Below are 22,691 nucleotides of genomic sequence, written 5' to 3'. Positions count from 1 at the left end.
TTTGGAGGAATAGAGGGGCTGTTTTGTTTTTCTTCACAGAATGTCAGGAAACAATAGTCATGCATAAATGGTTATTGTGGATAAAGTGTAAAAGAATATTTCCTTAGGAATGATGAGGACTATTTGAACTTGACAACATGAAGGAGAAAGCACTTGCTCGTGGGTGGCCTTAAATTTTTAGGTGGCAAAAAGCCAAAAGGCAAGGTTAGATTACAAAAGAGAGTCTCTGTGTTTAACCAAGGAGATACCACTACATGAAAACAAGCACAAGGCCTTATGTTGAAGAAGAAATAATCCCAACTGTATTTATAAAATGAATAGTTTTGACTATCAGTTCAATTTATTGCTCTGTGTGTAGATATTTGGCATCACCAAGAAAAGCATTTGAAAAACATGTTTTTAACTGACTCTTTGGTACCTAGTCTGAGAATAGGGTGTCTTGTTCTGGCTGGCACAAGTCACAAGCTGTGAACGAACCTGGAGAAAGTCCAGTGGCAACTCTGAGACAGCGAGTGTCTAGAAAGATGTGTCCAAAGCTGTAGACATGAAGTGGAGGAGTTCAACTGGGAAGGAAATGGACCTCCTGAAGCAGTAAAACCATAAGTGGCACAGAAAGGATAAGCATAGACTTTTTTTCCTACTATATTCTTAAATTCTTCGGTGAAGGAAATTTGGATCAGATAAAAGAAAATGCTGTTTCACATCACAAATAATAAAATTAAAGAAGCTTGTTGCTTTCAAGGTTTGCTACTAGCAGAAGGTAGAAGAGAATTAGAAAAGATTTGAAGGATTTGTGGCTGTCAGGAGAAGCTGGGATCTACCTGACCTTAAGGCTCAGAAAGCAATGCTCCTTCCAATAGACACCCTTTGGGGTCACTATTTTCAGAGGAGCCCAGACAACTCTGGGCTGATTTAAGAATCTCCATGGCTTTGGCTGTGGGAGTTTCTGATTTATTTCTGTACTTCCATCTCTCTTTCTTCCCTCTCTAGAGACTCCATCAGTGCTTTGGCTTCTAACTAAAGATATGAGCAGATCAGCATCTATTTCAATGTAGAGCATTATTTAGGGAAGAGGAGGAGGAAGTACTTGCCCAATGCCATTTAACTCACTCATTTATAAAACAAGTATTTATTGAGTACTGTCCATGTACCAGGCACTAGGCATAAAGTGAGAAATTGTCATGATCCTTGGAGCAAAAACAATAAACACAAAAAATAAATATGTAATTGTGAATTATGGATGCTACAAGGCAAGAACACCAAGTTCTTTTTTTTTTTTTTTTTTTAATTTTAAAGGTGTGGGATACAATTCAGGATTAGGCACAAGTGGACATCACACAGGTAAAGCATGGGCCTCCCTTTGGCCGTACTTTGCCTGGTTTGAGATCAGGTACCCTTATTGATGCTATGTTCCTCCCACCTCCGCCTCAAACCTGGCAGTATCCCGCTGCTGCCAATCCCTTTCTTATAGTGTTATGGTAAATGTCCAGGGTTCGCTTATGAGTGAGAACCCGTGGTACTCAGTTCTTTGTTTCTGTGATAGATCAAAAACACAAAGTTCTAAGAGGAAATAATTGTGTGTATGATTGTGTGTGTATGTGTGTGTGGGCAGGGGGTGAAGGAGAGTTGGAGGACTACTTAGAAAAGCTGGCCAGAAAAAGGACTCCCCGAGGAGCAAACAGTTCATCTGGGACCTAAAGGGTGAGTAGGACCCAGTCATGCCCAGTGTGGGGAGAACATCCCCAGTAGAGTGAAAACATGTGCAAAGGTCCCAGGATGGAAAAGAGCTTGGTGTGTTTATGGGGAAGAGAGGCCAATGTGGCTGGAACCTGGAGCAGAGTCGGGGGTGGAGGACTTCAGCTAGGAGTGGAGGATCAGGCAGAGGCCAGGTCACGCAGGACGTTGTAAGTCACAGCAGGGAGTTTAGATATCAAATAAAATCCCAACAAAATAAGAATGTTTAATAAGTCATTAATTTTATTTTAAAAAATCAGTACTACATCCTTTGAGGTAATTGTGTAATACTTAAATATGACTGGCTTTCCCTGTTAGGATGTGTGAAAATGAACACTATCTTGTGTGCAGATTTGTTACTGAAATATATAACTTGCTTTTTTAGTTTTTGGCCATTCTTCTTTGGCTGTGACAGGGACATCTGATAACTAAAAATCTCTGGATCTATCTCCATTATATTATTCTCACAGGAGCTAAGAGCCCAGGTGCCCACTAGACCTACAGTAGGAACTTAGATGTCTATTTCATGTCTGTGTTCTCTTTTATGTCTGCTTCTCTGTCTCTATTCCCCACTCCCTTATGGTGCTTCTTGGGGTCACCTTCTAAATAAATTACTTGCATTCAAATCCATGTTTCATGGGTTGCTTCTGGGGAAGCTCCATCTGAATTTTAGATTGAATTTAAACAAAAAAAGAAGAAGAAAAGAATGCGTTTACCAAGCTTCCTGGTACCCATTAAATCTAGGCTTCCTTTCCCTAAAAGGGGTGGATGATTTCATCAAATCATAAAAGTAAAGCAATTGGAAAGCCATGACAAACTTGGAGTCAAAGGTGACCATGCTGCTCCCTTAGGTGCCAAGAGTCTGTCAGTTGCATTAACAGCTGGTGAGAAGCTAAATATGATGATTGAGAAAGTCATATTGCTAGAAAGAATATTTTGATATACTGTATAGAGATGTGAATTAGATAAGCTTCAGTGGGAAAGTGGACAAGAATACTAACAGAATAGTTCAAAAGGAAATTTGTGTCATCCAGCTGTAATATATGATTTGTGATCAATTTTTAGAAGTTCCTGTACTTCTCCTCACCTCTGTGACCAAAGATCCTTTGTGATCTATGATGGTTTGCAATCCAAATCAAAGTTCACAAGCTATTCAAGAATAGAATCTTTGGTGCAAAATGAGAATAAATACCTCAGCTTAATCTTCTGAGACAAAAAATTTTTTTTTGAACAGAAGTCTTACTCTGTTGCCCAGAAGTGCGATGCCACGCTCACGGCCACTATAGCCTCGAACTGCTGGCCTCTGGCAATCCTTCCACCTCAAGTAGCTGGAACTACAGGTAAGAGCCACCATGCCCAGCTAATTTTTTTATTTACTATAGAGACAAGGTCTCACTAAATTTCCCAGGCTGATCTTGAACCCCTTGACTCAGGCAATCCTCTCATCTCCGCCTCCCAAAGTGCAAGACAAAATATTTTTATTCATGTAATTCTATGTGAATGTTTTTCATTTTGTCTAACGATGAAGCCATGGAAATGTTGGACCCTAGAACTTTCTGATTCTCTTTGTGGGGCTTTTAAAGTCATAGAATGTAAAAAAAAATTTTTTAATTAAAAATTTTTAAAAAGTCATAAAATGGAAGAATGGGAAATAGCATTTTACTAAGGACAAACCCTAACCAGTAGGGTTTGCAATGATTGATTCTAAAATTTTAAGAACTTCTACTTTGGGACCAAACCAAATAAAACAAACTAATACTGGACATGAAACACAAATGATAAATTCTGGGAGGCTAAATTCAGTCAGAAAACTCTCCTCAATGTCATCTTTTACCATATCAACAGAGTCTAACTCAAAGTCATATTATCAAATTCTGAGTTAATGCATGGGGAAATTTTATTTTATAGTGATGCCCAAATGCCAGTCCCTGAAGTACATTTTTTGCATATATTATTAAGTGTTGCTCAAATCCAACACATCACAACAGGACTAGCTAGACTTGGGGATTAAGAGGTTTGGGGAGGAAGAAAGGTATTGAAAAAATTAAGAGACCGGGTGTGGTGGCTCATGCCTGTATTCCCAGCACTTTGGGAGGCCAAGATGAGAGGATTGCCTGAGTCCAGGGTTCTAGACCAGCCTGGGCAACTTGGCAAGACCTCATCTCTACAATAAATAAAAAAATTAGCCGGATATGGTAGCGCACACCTGTAGTTCCAACTATTTGGAAGACTGAGCTGAAAGGATTTCCTGAACCCAGCAGATCAAGGCTATGGTGGCCATGAGCGTGTTACTGCAATCCAGTTTGGGCAACAGAGTGAGACTCTGACTCAAAACAAAGCAAATCAAAGCAAAAAAACAAAAAACAAACAAACAAAAAAAATTAAAGATAGAAGAAGTCCTTCACAACCAGCTCATGGCCTAGGGCATCTTTTTAAATACTTCTGGTTCAATAGGTCAATGAAATTATACAGTCATAAAAATAAAAACGGAGGGATCAACAAGAGATAACAAAGACAGGAAATGCCCTGTTACCAATTTTCTAATAGATGTATGCATGGTAGATATTGGAAATGAACTCTAACATGGTTCCTTCTTGCTTCTTCAGGTAGTTAACATGTGATACTTAGGGTTTTTAACGAACGAATGAAAGTACGTTTTAAAAGAGTGTAGGGGCCAGGCGCGGTGGCTCACATCTGTAATCTTTTTTTTTTTTGAGTTGGAGTCTCACTCTGTCACCCAGACTGGAGTGCAGTGGCCGCTCCCGGCCACCGCAGCCTCGACCTGCTGGGCTCCGGCGATCCTTCCGCCTCAGCCTTCCAAGTAGCTGGAATTACAGGCGCGCGCTACCACGCCCGGCTGATTTTTTGTTTTATTGTAGAGATGAGGTCTCGCTGCCCAGGCGGGTCTCAAACCCGCGGGCTCAGGCAATCCACTCACCTCAGCCTCCCAAAGGCGCGGGATTACAGGGTGAGCCACCGAGCCCGGCTCACGTCTGTAATCTTAGCACTTAGGGAGGCCCAGGTGAGATGAATGCTTGAACTCAGGAGTTTGAGACTAGCCTAGGCGACATGGTGAGGTCTCGTCTCTACAAAACATAAAAATAAAAAAATTAGCTGGGCATGATGGCGAAAGGACCCTCTGAATCTAGAAGGTTGAAGCTGCAGTGATCCATGATCATGCCACTACACTGCAGCCTGGGAGACAGAGTGAGACTCACTCAAAACAATAAGTAAATAAATAGATAAATAAATAAATAAAACAATATGGGAATTTTTAAATTACTGGCATGCTTATGCTACACGTGACCCTTTCCATGTCAGGGGTAGCTGTGTACTGCCAAACCACCTGCCCTCCAAAAAGCATACACCCTGAACTAAAGTGTGCTCAAGGTAGTTTTCAAGAACAAACTATCAGAAGTCTGAATCAAGCTTTCAAAGAAGTCAGAGTGCTTTCTTGTCAAAAACACCATGAACTAGAAAGTATGAGGGCCATAAAAAAGTTGGTCACATTTCGTGAGAAAAAAAAGAGTTTGGCATTTAGTTCAGAGACACATCTTCTGTCTTCTTGTTCTTTTCCTATATTTAATTTCAAGTCCTGAAATAATTCAATTGAAAAACTCATTACAGTTCTTTTAAAGGACTCATTAGAACTTTCAATGGGAAACTTAAATATGAAGCCACATTGATTTTACAGTCATGGTGAGGAGATTACCTTTTGAAATTTCATCTTCAGATTTGGTCAGTGGACTTCAGAATCCTGGAAAGAGACGGGCTTGACTTGACCATTGGGTATATCCTAAGTGGTATTCCTGAACTCCGGGGAGCAGCCTAGGGCACGGCTGTCTGCTGACAGGCCAGCTGGACACCAGTTGACCAAAGGTGTGGAGGAGCATAGATTTGTAAGAAGAGTAAGACCCTGGGTCACATGCTTGTCCTGACTCTGCCTTTTCATGCTGAGTACTCTTTACCTCTCTGGGCCCTGGTTGTGCATCCCTAAACTCCACCTCTCAGTTTATGATCTGTGAGACATGGAGAATGAGAATAGAGCAAAAGGAAGGAATCTAAAGCATAAGGGTCCCTGTGTGTGACCCTAAGCCACGTGTCTCATGGAGTCACATTTGTTGGTAAGAATTAACCTGGATAGGTGATGGGATTATTGGTGGGTGAAGTATGTACACTTTTTTTTTCCTTTTATGCTTTCTACAATGAGAATGTATCACTGTTATAATAAAAAAATGTTTGCTGGGTGTGGTGGCTCACACCTATAATCCCAGCACTTTGGGAGGCTGAGACAAGATGGTTGCCTGAGCCCACCGGTTCAAGATCAGCCTGGGCAATATGGTGGGACCTTGTCTGTACAATAAATGAAAAAATTAGCCAGGGATGGTGGTGCATGCCAGTAGTTCTGGCTACTTGGAAGGCTGAAGTGGAAGGATCACCTGAGCCCAGCAGTTCGAGATTTGTGGTGGCTGTGAGTGTGCCATTGCCCTCCAACCTGGGTGACAGAATGAGACTCCAACTAAAAAAAAAAAATGTTATGGGCAGGGATAGATAAAGTTAACATCAAGGAAAAACAAAAGCAAAGATCTGATCTCAACTCTGGGAGTATGAGGAAGTACCATGAAGGCATCCACCTCATTTACTTGGGTGTGTATGTCCCTGGCTCAGACCCACCTTTAAGGTCCCAGGATATCCAGCTCCTTCTCAGGGATACCCGGTTATCAGTTAACCATCAAGGCAGGTGGGTGGAGTTGACGTCAGCTGGGACCTGCTGAGGCTTTGTGTGTCCTGATGCCAGGGCTGGTCAAGGTGAAGTTTACATGGGGCTAACCTTGACTGTGTTGGCGGGAGCAGCCTGGCAGACTGGCTGGGTTTACTCAGGTGAGTGTCCCAACTGTGCTGTTTTCAGTTCGCCCGTGCTTCGTGGGGGAGTGGAGTCCCTGGAGCGGTTGCTCCGACCAGTGCAAGCCAACCACCCGCGTGCGGAGGCGCTCGGTGCAGCAGGAACCTCAGAACGGCGGGGCGCCCTGCCCGCCCCTGGAGGAGAGAGCCGGCTGCCTGGAGTACTCCACCCCGCAGGGTCAGGACTGCGGGCACTCCTTCGGTACCAATGTTTTCATGGTTGCTGCATTTGTTATCTGTGATGACATTTTGACCACTTCATCCCATAAAAGGCAGGGAAAGTTCCATGCGCTGCAGGGAGGAGGATGGGCCGGTCTGCCCAAAGTAGATAGGAAACTCAGGAAATGCTTAATAAAGGAATCATGGCCAGCTGCCTCCCTTTCCCTTGTTTCCTTCTGTGTATTTTATGAGCTGATGGCTCATTTTCATTGTTCATGGACTCAGTGATGATGCATGTGGTTTTGCGTGAACTAATCAAGCTGGTGATAAAGGACTTTAGATAGGATGATGATATTTCACACAGGATGCTGAGGGTCCAGTAAGGACAACTGTATTTCACCTTCTACTGTAATTCCTGTTTAATCATGCACACTCACACCTGTGAAAATAGCAGAAAAACGATACATTTCCTTATCTTTGTTTTTATTTTATTTTTTAACTTTTCCTTTTATAATGATGTGAGTACATGTCAGGATTAAGAACATAAGTAATCTACATGCAGGTAAAGTTTGGGCCTGCAACTGGTCCTCACTGCCCCTGGTTTAGGACCAGGTACTCTTTATGTTGCCACATGCCCCCTACTCCCCTGGCAGTATCCTGCTACTGCCGATCCCTCCAGATTATACATGATAAAAATGATAAACATGATAAACAATGATAAAAATGATGTTCTTTGTCTGCCTCTGCTCTCAAGCTGACTGGATTAGGGCTAATGTGATCAGATGTGTGACTTGAAAAGATCACTTTGGTTATAGAGTGACCCCAATGGAGGGGCCGGAGATGGGCTCACTAATGAGCCAGGAGCCATAGGAAGCTCACAAAGAAATAAATGAAAAGGCTGTATGTTGATCTGGATTGAATCCAACAGGGCAAAACAGACTTCAACACAGCAAAGACCATATGTTTTTCACAGGAACGTGGAAAATGTTATGTCAACATGATCCTTGTCACGCCGTTTCACTCCTTTTATTCTACACATAAGCATTTATTGAGAGTCTACTTGATGCCAGGTGCTGGTCTGGGTGCCAGGATTACAAAGGTGAGAAAAGTTGAGGTAGAGCCTGCTGTCATGTAGGTCACAGTCTAATCATAAGGGATACAATAATCAAATAATCCCAGAAAATTAATCCCAGCAATTTACAACTGAGGCAACTGGTGCAACTTGTAGCAAATGAATAAGTAGTGCATGGAACTATGAGAGGATGTAATAAGGTAATTCTACTTGGTCTTAGGGAGAGGAAGGGGCAGGGCTCCCCTAGAGTTGGGGCTGAGATATGTAGAGCTACCCAGTTATACAGATCAATGTGGTTAAACCTGATATAGGGGATTTGAGGAATTTGGGGACTGATCAAGGGACAAGATATGACCACAACAAGCAGTAACACAGCAAGCTTTATTGGGCAGTGCTTGAATAGGGTTGCATGAGAGGGGAAGTCTTCACAGCATGAGACCGTCAGAGGCTTATGGTGGACTGCAGACAGGGCACCATCCAGAAGAGGAGGAGGGCATGGGAACTCTCGAAGGAGAGGGGGATTGGAGAATGTCAAGATGATATCACCCAGTAGCACAGTGGGGAGTCTCTGGGTCAGCACACTGGGAGGGCAGTGGGAGCTTGGAGCTCTAGTTTATCAATGGTCAGCAGATGCTGGGTATCGTTTTACTATAAACTCCCCAAATGACTAAAAATCTGCTTGTTTTTTACACGTCACCCCTTTCACCACTCACTCCTGGGAGGATTTAAAGAAGCAAGTATCTTCTCTGTCTCTTCAGAAGTTGTTAGTGACTTCAGCTTAGCATAACAGGTTATATCTATGCTTAATATTTTCCTTTTCTAATAATGTGATATAAACTTTCTCAGCTTGGAAAGGGGAAAAGTTGGATGCGGAAATATTGGCGTATGATGCCAGCGGGCTTTTGAGCAGAAGGGTCTCAGCCTAAGGTGAGGAAATAACCGAGGGGCCAGCTTTGGCTCATTTATACAACACTGGGAAAGTACAAGGCCCGTGTGAGAAGCTGGAGGAAGGTTGGCATGTGGGGAGAACAGAGAACGCCCTATTTGGGATTCTGGTCTTTATCTTAAGAGCCCTGGGTATGCATTGGCATGTTTTCTGCAGGGGCTGATGTAATCAGATGAGTAATTTGAGAAGATCACTCTGGCAGTGGAATGACCAATGGTGGGGCCAGAGTGGAGTTCTGTCATTGATGCAGCAGTTAGATTAAGCTCACAAGGACATCGTTTAGTGCGTCCGGCGTGGTTGTTCACAGAATCAGTCATAGAACAAAATCACGTCCAGCTCCTGCACTCTGCAGAAACACTGCAAAAATAATTCAGGGAGGAAGATGCCGTATGACATGATTAATATTTTTGGTAGCTCTTAAAAGCTAGAGCCAATCTATCAGGAGAAGCAGCCAGTCTACTCAGCTACTATGTTCGACTGCTGAGAAGTGTTCCTTCAGCACATTAATAAAGGAAAGGTGGCAGGGAGTCAATGAAGAGGATGACAGGGGACATGGGCCAAGAGCACCAGGGACCGTGACTGTCATTGGCCTGAGGGACAGTGTAGCTCTGGGCAAATATGGCCCACACCCAGCCCCTGGAGATCTCTTTTCTGCCTAGAGATGCCCACTCCTCTGTCATCTGGTGGCCTGCCCTCCTACAAATGTGTTCCCAAGTCACCCCTCTCACCACTCCTCCTGTCACATTCCATGGGAGGCTTTTAAGAAGCAAACCATCAGCTGGGTTCCGTGGCTCAGCCTGTAATCACGCGCCTTTGGGAGGCTGAGGTGAGCGGATTGCCTGACCCCAGTGTTCGCGACCCACCTGGGCAACTTGGCGAGACCTCATCTCTACAATAAATCAAAAAATTAGCCAGGCGTGGTAGCACATGCCTGTAATTCCGGCTACTTGGAAGGCTGAGGCGGAAGGGTCGCCGGAGCGCAGCAGGTTAAGGCTGTGGTGGCTGGGAGCGGCCACTGCACTCCAGTCTGGGCGACAGAGTGAGACTCCAACTCAAAAAAAAAGAAGCAAACCGTCTTCTCTGTCTCTTCAGAAGTTGTTAGTGACTTAAAATAACAGGATACATCTATGCTTAACAGCTTCCCTTCAGCCGGGCTCGGTGGCTCAGCCTGTAATCCTGCGCTTTGGGAGGCTGAGGTGAGTGAATTGCCTGAGCCCACGGGTTCGAGACCCGCCCGGGCAACTTGGTGAGACCTCATCTCTACAATAAATCAAAAAATTAGCCGAGTGTGGTAGCGTGCACCTGTAGTTCCAGCTACTTGGAAGGCTGAGGCGGAAGGATGGCTGGAGCCCAGCAGGTGGAGGCTGCGGTGGCCGGGAGCGGCCACTACACTCCAGTCTGGGTGACAGAGTGAGACTCCAACTCAAAAAAAAAAAACAAAAAAAAAACCAGCTTCCTTTCCTAATAACGTAAAAAAAAATCTTAGTTTGGAAAGAATGGAAATCTCTACTTGGGGTGGGGCCGACGGTATTTGCAATCTTGACTTTGGTTTCCAAGATCCCCTTCCCATTGGAGATGTCTTGGTGATGATTACTCCCATCACAAGCTAGTTGGGAAAGATAGGACCCCTTGAACATTCGGTTCGATAGTTCCTAACTTGTGGTCATGGACCAGTAGCATCAGCATCTGATTCCACAGGATCAGAATCCCTGGATGTGGGCCCAGCATTCTGCTTTCTGGCAAGGCCTTTGAGGCTTTGGATACTCACTGGAATTTGAGAACCACTGTGCTAGCCCAAGCATGGACACCCACCCCTGTGTCACAGCTGGTCACTTAACACTTCCCTGAAGGCAAAGATGCCCAAAGTACATCCTCTTTTATTATAATAGTTGTACAAAAAAGGGGATTATTCAGGGAAATGTGGAGTAAATCAGCTAGACGATTTTCTTCATGAATGAACTTTTCTGTGCCTTTATAATACTGATATGCATTTTCATTCTATAAGAGGGAGATAGGACTTGCAGTGTTTTTCTACTTAATTTGATTATATGATCTTTTTTCTTCCTCTGTGGGACATCCCACTAAAATCATTTGTGAATCATTTGTGTTCTGTGGAACGCACTTTGGAATATGACGGCCTACTAGAGGAAAACAGGAGAGGTGACAGAGAGTTGCGCAAATATCCAATTTGGTGGATTCCCTGGGGACCCCAGGCTCTGTTTTGCCCTGGCTCCTGTGCATTCATTTAAGTGTTTCACTGAGCACCTACTATGTGCCAGTGTTGTGCTAGGTTTGGAGATCCAAACTTGCTTAACAAACATATCACAGCTAATTATAACACAGCTCTGGGGAGGAAGTGCAAACTGGTGTGGGAGCATGAAGAAGTGTGCCCACCTCGACCAGGGGCTCTCATCCTGCTGCATGGTCACTGGTGTCCCTGCTACCACCTTTCCCACCCCTACCAGACTTCCTATTCACAGAGGAGGTGTCTTTGTTGTATGGCATACAAATCTGTCACATTTGCATGGCAGAGAGATTTTATAGACATTATTGCTTCAGCCTTCACAACAGTCTTACAAAGGAGTCTATTCATTTTCTGTGGTTGCTGTAGCAAATTATCACAAACTTAGTGGCTTAAAACAACACAAGTTTATTATCTTACAGTTCTGAGGGATAGGTCTTGCTGGACTGAAAACAAGGTGTCAGCAAGGCTGTGTTCTTTTCTGAAAGCTCTAGGGGAGTATCCATTTTTTGGCCTTTTCCTGGAGGAAAGGAGATTCTTGATATACGAGGAAGGACCCCCCAAAACTCAGAATTATCTTTGGAGTACAGGCTTCCCCCACTAGGTAAGTATTCTAGGAACCCATTGGCATCAATGTACCAGCTAGCATTGTTGTGAGAGGCTGTGTTTGGCTTCAGTGAAATTTTTTTTGGAGATTCTTTCAACACGTTTTCCCATTTTATGATGAGTGATTTATGAGTGCACCTGCCTACACCGCACTGAGTATTCAGCAGTTTCTGACCAAAGACGTCATGACCCCCATGCCTCACCCTCCCTATTCACCCAATCTTGCCCCAAGCGAATTTTTGTTGTTGTTGTTGTTTCCCTCAAAGGAAAAAGTCCTCAAAGGGAAACCTTTCATCAATGTGGAAGAGGTAAAAAAAATAAAAAATGGCAGAAACACTAAAAGGCATCAAAATTGACAAGTTCAAAATGGTTTTGAGCGGTGAAAAAAAGCATCTCAATAGGTGTATTGCATCAAATGAAGAGTACTTTGAAAGTGACTGAAGTTAAAGCATGTAAGAAAGAGGACACAATTTTTTTAATAAATAAATTCCAGGTTTTGGGGGTCCTCCTTCATTTAGGGGCAGAAAGCATGGCAAAACTGTGGCCTGCATTTATGTGGAAAGTAGAATTTAGAAGTGAAGTACTTGGATATTTAGCTGAGGAAAGTTCCCAGCAACGCGTTCAAAGTGCAGCCTGGTTTCTTCTTGCTGCTTATAGCAAAGCAGAAGAGGAAAGCAAGAGACTGAGGCAAGAATATTTGATCCTGATAGAATCGGGACTTGATGAATTTGGAAATTCTCATCCTACCAGAATGGCAAAGGATGCTAAAGTTAAGAGATTTACACCTGGGAAAGCACATTCTAGAGAAAAACACTGAGGGTGTGGCTGTACAACATTTGTCAATATCTCAGAAAGTTAGCAATAGCATGACCACAAACCTAGTGACCTAACCAACAGAAATGCATTGTCTTACAGGTCTGTGTGTCAGAAGTCTGACATAGGTCTCATTGGGTGAAAATCAAGGTGTGAGAAGGGCTGTATTCTTTTCTGGAAACTCTGGGGGAGGATCTGTTTCCTTGAATTTTCCATCTTTCAGGACTGTTCACATTCCTTTTCTTAGGGCCCTTTCCTCCGTCTTCACAGCCAGTAACATTGCATCTCCTTCTGCCTTTCTTCTGTAGTCACATCTCCCTCTGACCAACTCATTTTTAGGACCCTTGTGATTACACTGGGCCCACCTGTATAATCCAGAATGGTCTTCCTATGTTAAGGTAAATGAAGCAACAAACTTAATTCCATCTGTAACCTTAATTTCTCTTTGCTGTGTAATAAAACCTATTCATAGGTTCTAGAGATTGGGACATGGACATCTTTTGGGGGCATCACCATAGGGAGGAAAGAAGGGGTCATTATCCTTGGTTTACCCATGAGGACATTGGAGTTCTGAGAGGTCACAACATGTGTGAAGGACCACTAGAACTTAAACCTGGATCTCATGGCACTAAGTTCTGTGGGTTTTTCCTCCTTCAATATTGCTTTGCTGTTAACTGTCATAATTAGAGCTAAAATTGTGATTACAGATTCTTGTAACTAAGTAGAAATATGAAGGCCCTATGAAGCCAGGACATCACCGCTGAAACTCTCTTATTAATGATTGAGCAGCTATTTAATATTTCCTGTTTCACTTAATACATATTTTAATTATATTTTACCATAAAAACAAATCCAAACAAACAAAAAGCCACATTATTGAATTTGTTGCACGTGACTGACAATTGTTTATGTGTGTTTTCTTTCTAAAAGGAGATGAGTGCACATTATAACGAACCATATGCTTACAGGTAGATGTTACTGGTCCAGTTTGGTCTCTTCCCCACTATACCTACACATCAGTGATCCTAGGTCCGCTTTTGTGACTCTCCCTTGTGTCAAAGGGTGTTATGGAATTCTCAAAGCAAATCTGATGTACTTTCATGTTCAAAATAAGTATGTGACGCACCATACTTTTAGAAGTAGAAGTTGTTGTAAAACTGAACAATGGTTGGCTGATAGAATGCTGGAAAACTTGGCAAATCATCTGTGAACAAAGACTATATTACTTTTGAATACTGTTGCCAGGAAGAGGGAGGAGGGAGAACCAACATTTATAGGGAGCCTTTGTCCCAGGGCACCCTGGTATGTGCTTCCACACATAAGCAGAAGTAAGACTGAAGGCAAAAATTATTTGCCACTCTTAAGCAATGAAAACTGAATTTGTAGAGTGTATTAAAAAGTGGTGCTGGTTTGAGGATTTCCAGGTTAATCAGGCTCCTGATCTTGTGAGGGGGAAGGACAACCCTGGCAATAGAATGTGGCCCCAAATCAAGCCCTGAGACCTGGGGGGCAGGACATGGAGAGGAGAGGACAGACTTGCTTTTAGGATGTGCTGTAATCACAGGGGTGTGAAACTGAGAATGATAGGAAGTCTTAAAAAAATAAAAAATGGATGCTGTCTTTTGTGTTGGGCTCTTGCTTCGTCATTTATTTTATTTTCCTTTTCATCTAACCGCTATGAGCTTCAGTTTTCTGATGAATAAAATTGGCATAACGTCTCTTTACACAGTTTTTGTGAAGATTGGGAACATATGATGTAAAATTACCTTGTAAATTTTTATAACCTTATAAAAATATAAGGTTCATCATAACAAGGGGGTAACTCTGTGCCCACGGCGTACTCTTCCCCCACCTCCTGGGCCATGGTCTCGCCCCCCCCCCCCACCAATCCCCACCTTTCACACCTCTTGTGTGGCCTGAGTACACTTTGAATACAGTGGGCTAAAAATTAAAATTTCTCAGCCGGGCTTGGTGGCTCAGCCTGTAATCCCACGCCTTGGGAGGCTGAGGTGAGTGGATTGCCTGAGCCCTTGGTGAGACCTCATCTCTACAATGAATCAAAAAAATTAGCCAGGTGTGGTAGCGCACGCCTGTAGTTCCAGCTACTTGGAAGGCTGAGACGGAAGGATCGCCGGAGCCCAGCAGGTCGAGGCTGCGGTGACTGGGAGTGGCCACTGCACTCCAATCTGGGCGAAAGAGTGAGACTCCAACTCAAAAAAAAAAAAAAAATTTTAAATTTCTCCTTTCCTAAATTTGACTTCCCATAGAGGATAATGATTAGGAGCAGAAGGGGAGCAGAAACCAGAATTTAATTAATTCGTGGGAAATATGCTGCATAAAATAGTGGAGCTTTGTAATCTGGATTATCACATATGCAGTGGAGAGCTGCCCTGAAGAATATGATTTTGGAGAAGTTGCCTGGCTCTGCCATATTTAGATGTGAGTCTAAAATACATTTCTTAACCTCTCAGTGTCATAATTGTCTCTCCTGTGAAATGGGAAAACATCAGCTCTATCTCAGAGGACTGTGATAATTAAATGAATTAACACCTGAAAAATGACTTAGTGTTGTGCCTGGAAACTTGGAGGTGCATAGTTGTTAGCTTTTGTTTTTATTATTATAGAACATTTTCTAAGGATTTTATATCAGAAACTAGAGTCATATATTTCTCTTTTCCTTCCACTTCTTGACCTCATTTATTCCCCCTGAGCTGTACTTTTTTTTTTTTTTTTTTTTTTGAGTTGGAGTCTCACTCTGTCGCCCAGACTGGAGTGCAGTGGCCACTCCCGGCCACCGCAGCCTCGACCTGCTGGGCTCCGGCGATCCTTCCGCCTCAGCCTTCCAAGTAGCCGGAATTACAGGCATGTGCTACCACGCCCGGCTGATTTTTTGATTTATTGTAGAGATGAGGTCTTGCTGCCCAGGCGGGTCTCGAACCCACGGGCTCAGGCAATACACTCACCTCAGCCTCCCAAAGGTGCGGGATTACAGGCTGAGCCACCAAGCCCGGCTGAGCTGTATATTAAGAACCTCTTTACTTTTGAACTTTTATAATGATGTATGAAGTACAAACTAGGAGATTATGTAAATGTTTAAAGCTTAACAAACATCCTGAAAATTTTTTACTCTGGCTTATATAATGCTGCATGGATTTAGCAATAAATTTATTCTTAGTGAATAAACACATAAATGTGTCTAATGAACAGAGATGAAAATAAATGGAGAAATTAAAATCCTTTAGACATTTGTGTCTGAGAAGAACAGAGGAGGATCTTGGTATACATGCTTGTTCCTTTAAATTCTATCTGTGGATTTTAAAAATGCAAAAGCTTTATCCACATTTAGAAAGTTTGACATGCTCCCTTTGGAAAACAGTTAGGCATGTCAGTGTAGCAAGAAAGAGCTACACGAGCTGGGCATCTGGGGTTTCATCTAGATGTGGACAATTTTCATATTGTCCGTCTCATGTGTACTTACACCTGCAACTCTTGGGAGCAAGTAGCTACCTGATATTAGGCCGCTCTTGTCTTATATTCCCAAGTAATATAAAAATGACTCCTCATTAAGAAAACCTAACCCAAGAATTAAGGCCTGACATCTTGGGACAGCATGGGGCCAGGCAAAACATGTAGGTTGGAAGTCTCTGTTTTGCAATCGGTATCCTCACACCATTGAGCTCATTTTGATGATGACTTTGGCAACTCACATGTCAATGTCAGCTTGTATCTAGCCTTTTGGGGATCATCCAGTTTCTGAAGGAAAAAAGTGGGAAGGATTGTTGAGTATCTTGGCTACAAGGCTCAGTATAGGAACAGAAGACCACAGGAAAGTAGGACCTGTGCATCTTGGCGGTAAGCTCTTGACCTCAATCCTTCACTCATTGGTCCATTCATTCATTGCACAAATATTTATTAAGTGTGTAAATGTGAGAAGGGAATAGCGGTGGGCAAGGTAAAATCCTGCCTTCCTCGATTTGACAGCAAGATTAATCAAGAGGTGACCTCTAGGTGCTAAACAGCAACAAATGCTTCCCTAGAGTCGTGACGAAATAGGGAGGAGGCACACAAGCACAAGAAAATTAAAGAAAGCAGAGGTGGGAAGAAGGATTCCTGGCTTCTTTTCTTTTCTCCATCTTAGAGTGTTAGAGTTGGAGTAGAGCTGGGGGGAGAAGCTGGCATGGGATGATGCTGTGCTGGCCACTCTACCACCATGCGGTGGGCAGAGGTTCCCTGCTTATTTTTATTCTCTCTCCAGTTGCCCGTTTTCTCTTCTTCCATCCTCTTCTCTCTCTCTTTTATCTTATTTTTCTCCTTTGCTCCTTCTCTCTTTCCTTTCTTTTGCTTTATTTTTCCTATCTTTCCATTTCTTTCTCTAGTTCTCTTCCTTTCATCTTTATTTATTTTATTTAAATTTAACTTATTATTTTTTGTTGTTGTTGTTGGGACCTCACTCTGTCACCTAGGAGTGCAGTGACACAATCATGGCTCACTGCAGCCTTGACCTCCTGGGCTCAGGCAATCCTTCCGCCTCAGCCTCCCAAGTAGCTGGGCTACAGGCGCACACCATCATGCCCGGTCAATTTTTGATTCTCTGTAGAGACAAGATCTTGCCGTGTTGTCCAGGCTGTTCTTGAGCTCCTCGACTCAAGCAATTCTCCCACCTCAGATTCCTGAAGTGCTGGAATTACAGGTGTGAACCACCACACACAGTCTCTCTTCTTTTTATTTTAAGAAATATCCTCTTCTCTTTATAAACTCTATTACCTCAAATTTTTCCTTGTTTTTTTCCCCCACCTTTTTATTTCTTCCTGGTTTTTCCTCCTGGCCTCTCTCTTTCCTCTCACACAGTCTTATTTCTGCAGACAAACGTGCTCGCCAAAGGCCCCCAGCTCCCCTCTGCATGCATACACATCTGTGGTGTGGAATGTGTCACTTAGCCTCCTTTCACTCCTTGGTGGTGTGCTGTAGCCCCTTGAGTTTAGAGATGGAGCTCTTTAGACAGATATGAAACCAAGGTTGAGAGATATTGCTCTGAGTACTTTGGCTCCATGTATTCAACATAATTCTCCTTTTTCTAGTCCCTGCCTTTATAACTACCTCTGCATTCAACAAGGAGAGAGTAAGACAAGCTGCGTCTCCACAGTGGTCTACACACACAGAGGATGCTGGGTAATTTAGTGTTTTGTTGCTTAAATTATGTTTTTGTTTTTATTGCGTAGTTGAGTCCATCCGAAAGTGTCAACTTGATTTGATTATGTTTTCTTCTGTTAGTTGTTCATTGATTTGGGGTAAAATGTGACTTCACTAGAGTTGGGAAAGTATCTGTCCCTTCCCTGTTTTTGTGGGGCTGTAAAGATTTACCTGCCTCTGAAGTATTATCTCCAAGAAGAAACAAGAAGCTATAAAACAAGTTTTTATTAAAAAAAACCTCTATAAAACAAGAAGATACTGTTTCATCAATATCATTTGATACTACTAAGGATTAATCATTCTTAGGATGTTCCCCTTAGAGTCTTTACGGGACCGTAGGCTCCAGTACCATCTCTGTTTGGCGAATTGGAAAATGGCACACATTTCAAAACAGAAGGTTTCCTACTGAAATCTAATGGCTCAGCCTGGAAGGCACCTTCATGCTTGCCTGAAATCCCCTCTTCTGCCATCAGATAGGGGATACCAGAAAGCTGCATGTTCAGAGCCCCACACTGTTCCCAATTAACCATAAGACATTGGGTAAGTTGTTTCACCTCAGTTTTCTCTTCTTAAAAGGTGAGACTATTAATAACCTATCACATGGGGTTAGTATACCATTTAATGAGAAAATAGCATTGAAGAGATATCTTCTGATTGAAGCGGAATCATGTAATTTCCTATCTCAATAACTAAAAGTACTCGTTTTAGTTTATGTAAACCTTTAGTTACTAACAAATAGTACCTATCATAATTAAAGATATTTAAAGCAGATTCTCTAAACATTTTTCATTTAACCTATCAGAACTCACATTTCTATGGATAAGGAATTAGACTGTTGAACTGAAAATGCAACAAAGTTCTTCTAAAACACTCAGAGTTTTTACTGTGTTTTGTTTCCCCAAATAATTGGAAAAATAAATTGCTTTTAAATGCAAGATCCTAAAACATTCACTCATGTCTTGCTGCTCCCCTGGGGCCTTCAAAATCTAGTCACACATAATGGTAGAGTTTTCCACAGCTCAGTATAAGGTGACACTACTCTGTCACACAAAAACACGTCTCAGCTTCTCATTTCTGCTTTCATCTGTGTTGCCCAATATAACTTTGATGCTTGACTTCAAATCAAAACACATCACCATTACCCCAGATCATGCAGGTGAGCTGGGTGGGGAGTGTAAGGAAGGCTCCTGGGAACTTCTGTGAGGTTGAACAGCATAGATGCTGGTCTGAATATCAAGAACTAGCTCTCTTAGACTCACATTTTAAGGGCTTTCAGGCTCAAGCAAGTCTTTGTTCAATTTATAGAGTTCCTTAAAACATCAGCAATCATCAAGGGCTAGCTTTATACTAGAACACATGCGTTTATACACTACTTAGTAAATACAGGATATCTAAATTTCTGCAAAATTCAGGTTGACCAGATAGTTCAATCATGGACTGAAAAAGAACAAAAAGTTCTCTATGGTTGTCAGTTATATGTTGTCTTGGTACCATGAATGAGAAACATGAAAAACACTCTGTGTTTGATGTACTTACTATGTGCTGCAGTCTTTCAAATGCCCTTGGAGATGACAGGTTTCCTACAAGTTTCTACAGCATTAGGCCACCTCTAATTACAGCAAGTGAAATTGTTACTTCTTTTGTTCTAGATACTGTATGGAGTTCAAGACAGAGTCCTTGACTCCACACTGTGCTCTGGAAAACAGACCCCTGACTAGATGGATGCAATATCTCCGAGAGGGATTCACAGTGTGTGTAGATTGTCAGCCACCAGCTATGAATTCTGTGAGCCTTCGCTGTTCTGGAGATGGCCTGGACTCTGATGGGTAAGGAGGAAAATTGCAGTGCTTTTCTTGTCACTCATTCCGAGAGATGTCCTCTCTAGGTCCCACACAGCTGGTTGGTATGGGACATATCAAGGCATAATCTGGGGAGTCAAAACAGGAAGTGAGGAGAACCATCTATCTGGCAATCCAGAGCCTAGGTCTCCAGTTCCTCACATGAAACTCAGAGGCTCTGTATGAGATGAATGGCTCAATTTGGATACTGGGGTTCAGATCAAGTTCCCAAATGGACACCAAAAAAACCCCTTATCGCTCCAAAGCAGTATTCCCAAGATCGCTTGAATCGGAATCTCTCGGGATTGGAGAGTTAAAATATGCAGGTTACCAAACTCCACATCAGACAAACTAAATTAGACTCTTTGGTGGGGTTTTTTTTTTCTTTTTCTTTTTTTCTTTTTGAGTCGAAATCTCACTCTGTCACCCAGGCTGGAGTGCAGTGGCATAATCATGGCTCACCACAACCTCGACCTCCTGAACTCAGGTGATCCTTCCACCTCAACCTCCTGAGCAGCTGGGACTACAGGCACATGTCACCATGCCTGGCTATTTTTTTTTTTTTTTTTTTTAGAGAAGAGGTCTTGCTCACTATGTTGCCCAGACTGGTCTTGAACTCCTGGCCTCAAGAAATCCTCTTGCCTTGGTCTCCCAAAGTGCTGGGACTCCAGGTGTGAGCCACCACATGTGGTTGTGGAGGTAAATTTTTAATAATCTCTTAGGTCAAGGATCAGAAAACTTTTTCTGTAAAGGGCCAGAGAGTAGATGTTTTTGACTTTGCAGGCCATGTGGTCTCTGTCACAACTACTCAACTCTGACTTTGTAGCATGTAAGTACCTATAGACATTATGTAAGCCTTGACTTTGTTCTAACAAAACTTCATTTATGGACACTAAAATTTAAATTTCCTGTAATTTTCATGTCACAAAAATGTTATTCTTTTCACTTTCTTATAACTCTTTATTTTCTCTTAACTCTTTAAGACATAAAAATCATTTTGAACTCACAGACAAAAAGAAGGGTAGGCTGGCTTTGGTGTGTAAGTAAGTGATCACAGTTCGCTGAACCCTACCCAGATGGTTCATAACAACAAAGTTTCAGAACCACTGCTCAGCGGGGCTTTTTCTTAAAATCATGAGGGAGCTAGTGGTGGGTTCAGCTCTGTAGGGTAGTGATTTCCTATACAAATCTATAGATTTTCTGGAAGAATTGACTCCAAAAACATTTTACCGCCCTGTAAATCTATTCTGGCCCTGTACTGATTGATTACTTAAATCCAATAACACTTTTTATAACTAAGAGAAGCATCAAGTTCATGCAGGGCAGCTATTGGACAAAGACCAATTTAGGTCACACATGGATAATGGTTTTAAGTATATCAAGTGGAACTGGTAATAATACAGATTAAAAAGTAAAATGTGGGCCTTTCCAGTTAATTATTATTTCTGTAGAATGTTTTAATATTTAATAACTTGAATTTATGTTTATTGGTCACTTGTGCCTTTAGGCCTCTATTGAGTATACCATATGAACAATAAAATGGGTAAGGAATTCATATCAATAAAAACTTAATATTTTTCTGAATACCTCATCCATATTTTGACTTTAAATGAATTTATAATTTAACTTGTACCCATAAAGAAAGTATTTAAACCCTGGCTGAGGTACAAGTTACGTTAAAAATAATATTTTTAATAATCTGGCTTAACTCTTTTCCACTTCTTGCATTTTTTCATTGCAGGATCAAAGGTTTGGAAAGGATGAAAAGAGATCATTTAGTCAGACCCTCCTAATTTAAATATATATGGAACAGTCAGCCATATTCTTTTAGGTATATTTGTATTCAGAGCAAGTGAGAAAAGCAAACTACTCTCTTTCAACATGACAGCATAAATAGGGATTAATTGGCAACTTACTTTGACAGAAGCTGAAGAAGGGAAACTGCCTTTGTGATCATTAAGAATTGTTCTGATTTGTAATGCACTTCAAAACTCTGTGTGATCAATTAAAGAAAAAACTTCAATTTTAAATTTTGTAAATTAGAATTTTCTGGTTGGGCACTGTGGCTCACCCCTACAATCCCAGTGCTTTGATAGACTGAGGTAGGAGGATTGCTTGAGGCCAGGAGACAGAGATCACCCTGGACAACACAGTGAGACCTTTGTCTCTACAGAATTTTTTTTTGAAGATTAGCCAAGCATGATGGCATGTGCCTGAAATTCTAACTACTTGGGAGGCTAAGGTGGGAGGATTGCTTGAACCCAGGGGTTCGAGGCTGGAGTGAGCCATGATAGCTCCACTGTACTGCAGTCTGGGCAACAGAGCAAGATCCTATCTCTAAAATAAAAATAAAAACAAAATCATAAAAAAAATTTTCAGAATAAATAAATTAGAATTTTCTTTGGTATTCTTTTAGTGCAACTAACGTTTTCAAAATATCATTTCAGAAATCAAACTCTCCATTGGCAAGCAATTGGCAATCCTCGATGTCAAGGAACTTGGAAAAAAGTTCGGCGAGTAGACCAGTGTTCTTGTCCAGCTGTTCACAGTTTTATTTTTATATAGGTTGCAGTGTGACTATTTCAAAGTGCATTTGTAAACATGCTAAATATTATCAAGTCGTGTTTAACAACTTTTAAACCTTCAAAGACTGGTCAAAGTCCCTCAACACGTCATTGCCGTACTCTAAAGTAGAGAAAGAAAATTTAGGGGCAGTTTCTCAAGGAACACAGTACCTTTATTTTTATTTTTGCCAAGTTGAGGACCCACTCTAAAAGCTCCTGTGGTTTTATGTCCTTGACCTTTCCTCTGGAGTCTTCTTATTTAACACGGTGTCCACAAGAAACAGAATACACATTTATTTGCTAAAGTAAAATTACTGCAGGGTGGTTCATTAATTGACAAGGAAGTTGTCAATTAAGGGTATCTGTGCTTTGAATCTTGCAAGTTTTCTTTCTATTTTGTACTCTCTTAAAAGCTTCTCATTTTAAAAAATGTGTACAGATATGTACCCTCTCACACATGCATTTCCCATACATTAGTCCATAAATTCTGAAATAATAACTTCAAGCAAATTGTCACAAATAATTTTCCACAGGGCAATTTGTTCAAAATTTCAATAAGTAGTTTGTAATGTAAAACCAAAAACTATACTAAAAATATTTTTTCTTTAAGAAGAAGAAAAATTTT

At 41.8% G+C, this 22,691-nt stretch overlaps 1 protein-coding gene across 1 annotated transcript in view; it reads left to right on the top strand.

Annotated features, from left to right (window-relative positions):
* The window catches only part of SBSPON (somatomedin B and thrombospondin type 1 domain containing), a 28,843-nt gene extending 6,460 nt beyond the window's left edge, over window positions 1-22,383 (top strand). Inside the window, exons 3-6 of the mRNA XM_021713106.1 lie at window positions 6,644-6,838; window positions 17,553-17,643; window positions 19,314-19,490; window positions 21,950-22,383. Coding sequence (XP_021568781.1) covers window positions 6,644-6,838; window positions 17,553-17,643; window positions 19,314-19,490; window positions 21,950-22,067 — 581 coding nt within the window. The 3' untranslated portion in view covers window positions 22,068-22,383. The remainder of the gene's footprint in view (window positions 1-6,643; window positions 6,839-17,552; window positions 17,644-19,313; window positions 19,491-21,949) is intronic.
* The last annotated feature ends 308 nt before the right edge of the window (window positions 22,384-22,691 follow it).

Source organism: Carlito syrichta, unplaced genomic scaffold, assembly GCF_000164805.1.
Source record: "Carlito syrichta isolate Samal-C Ts95f unplaced genomic scaffold, Tarsius_syrichta-2.0.1 Scaffold304212, whole genome shotgun sequence".
NCBI classification, from domain to species: Eukaryota; Metazoa; Chordata; class Mammalia; order Primates; family Tarsiidae; genus Carlito; species Carlito syrichta.
This window is presented reverse-complemented; position numbering and strand designations above follow the sequence as displayed.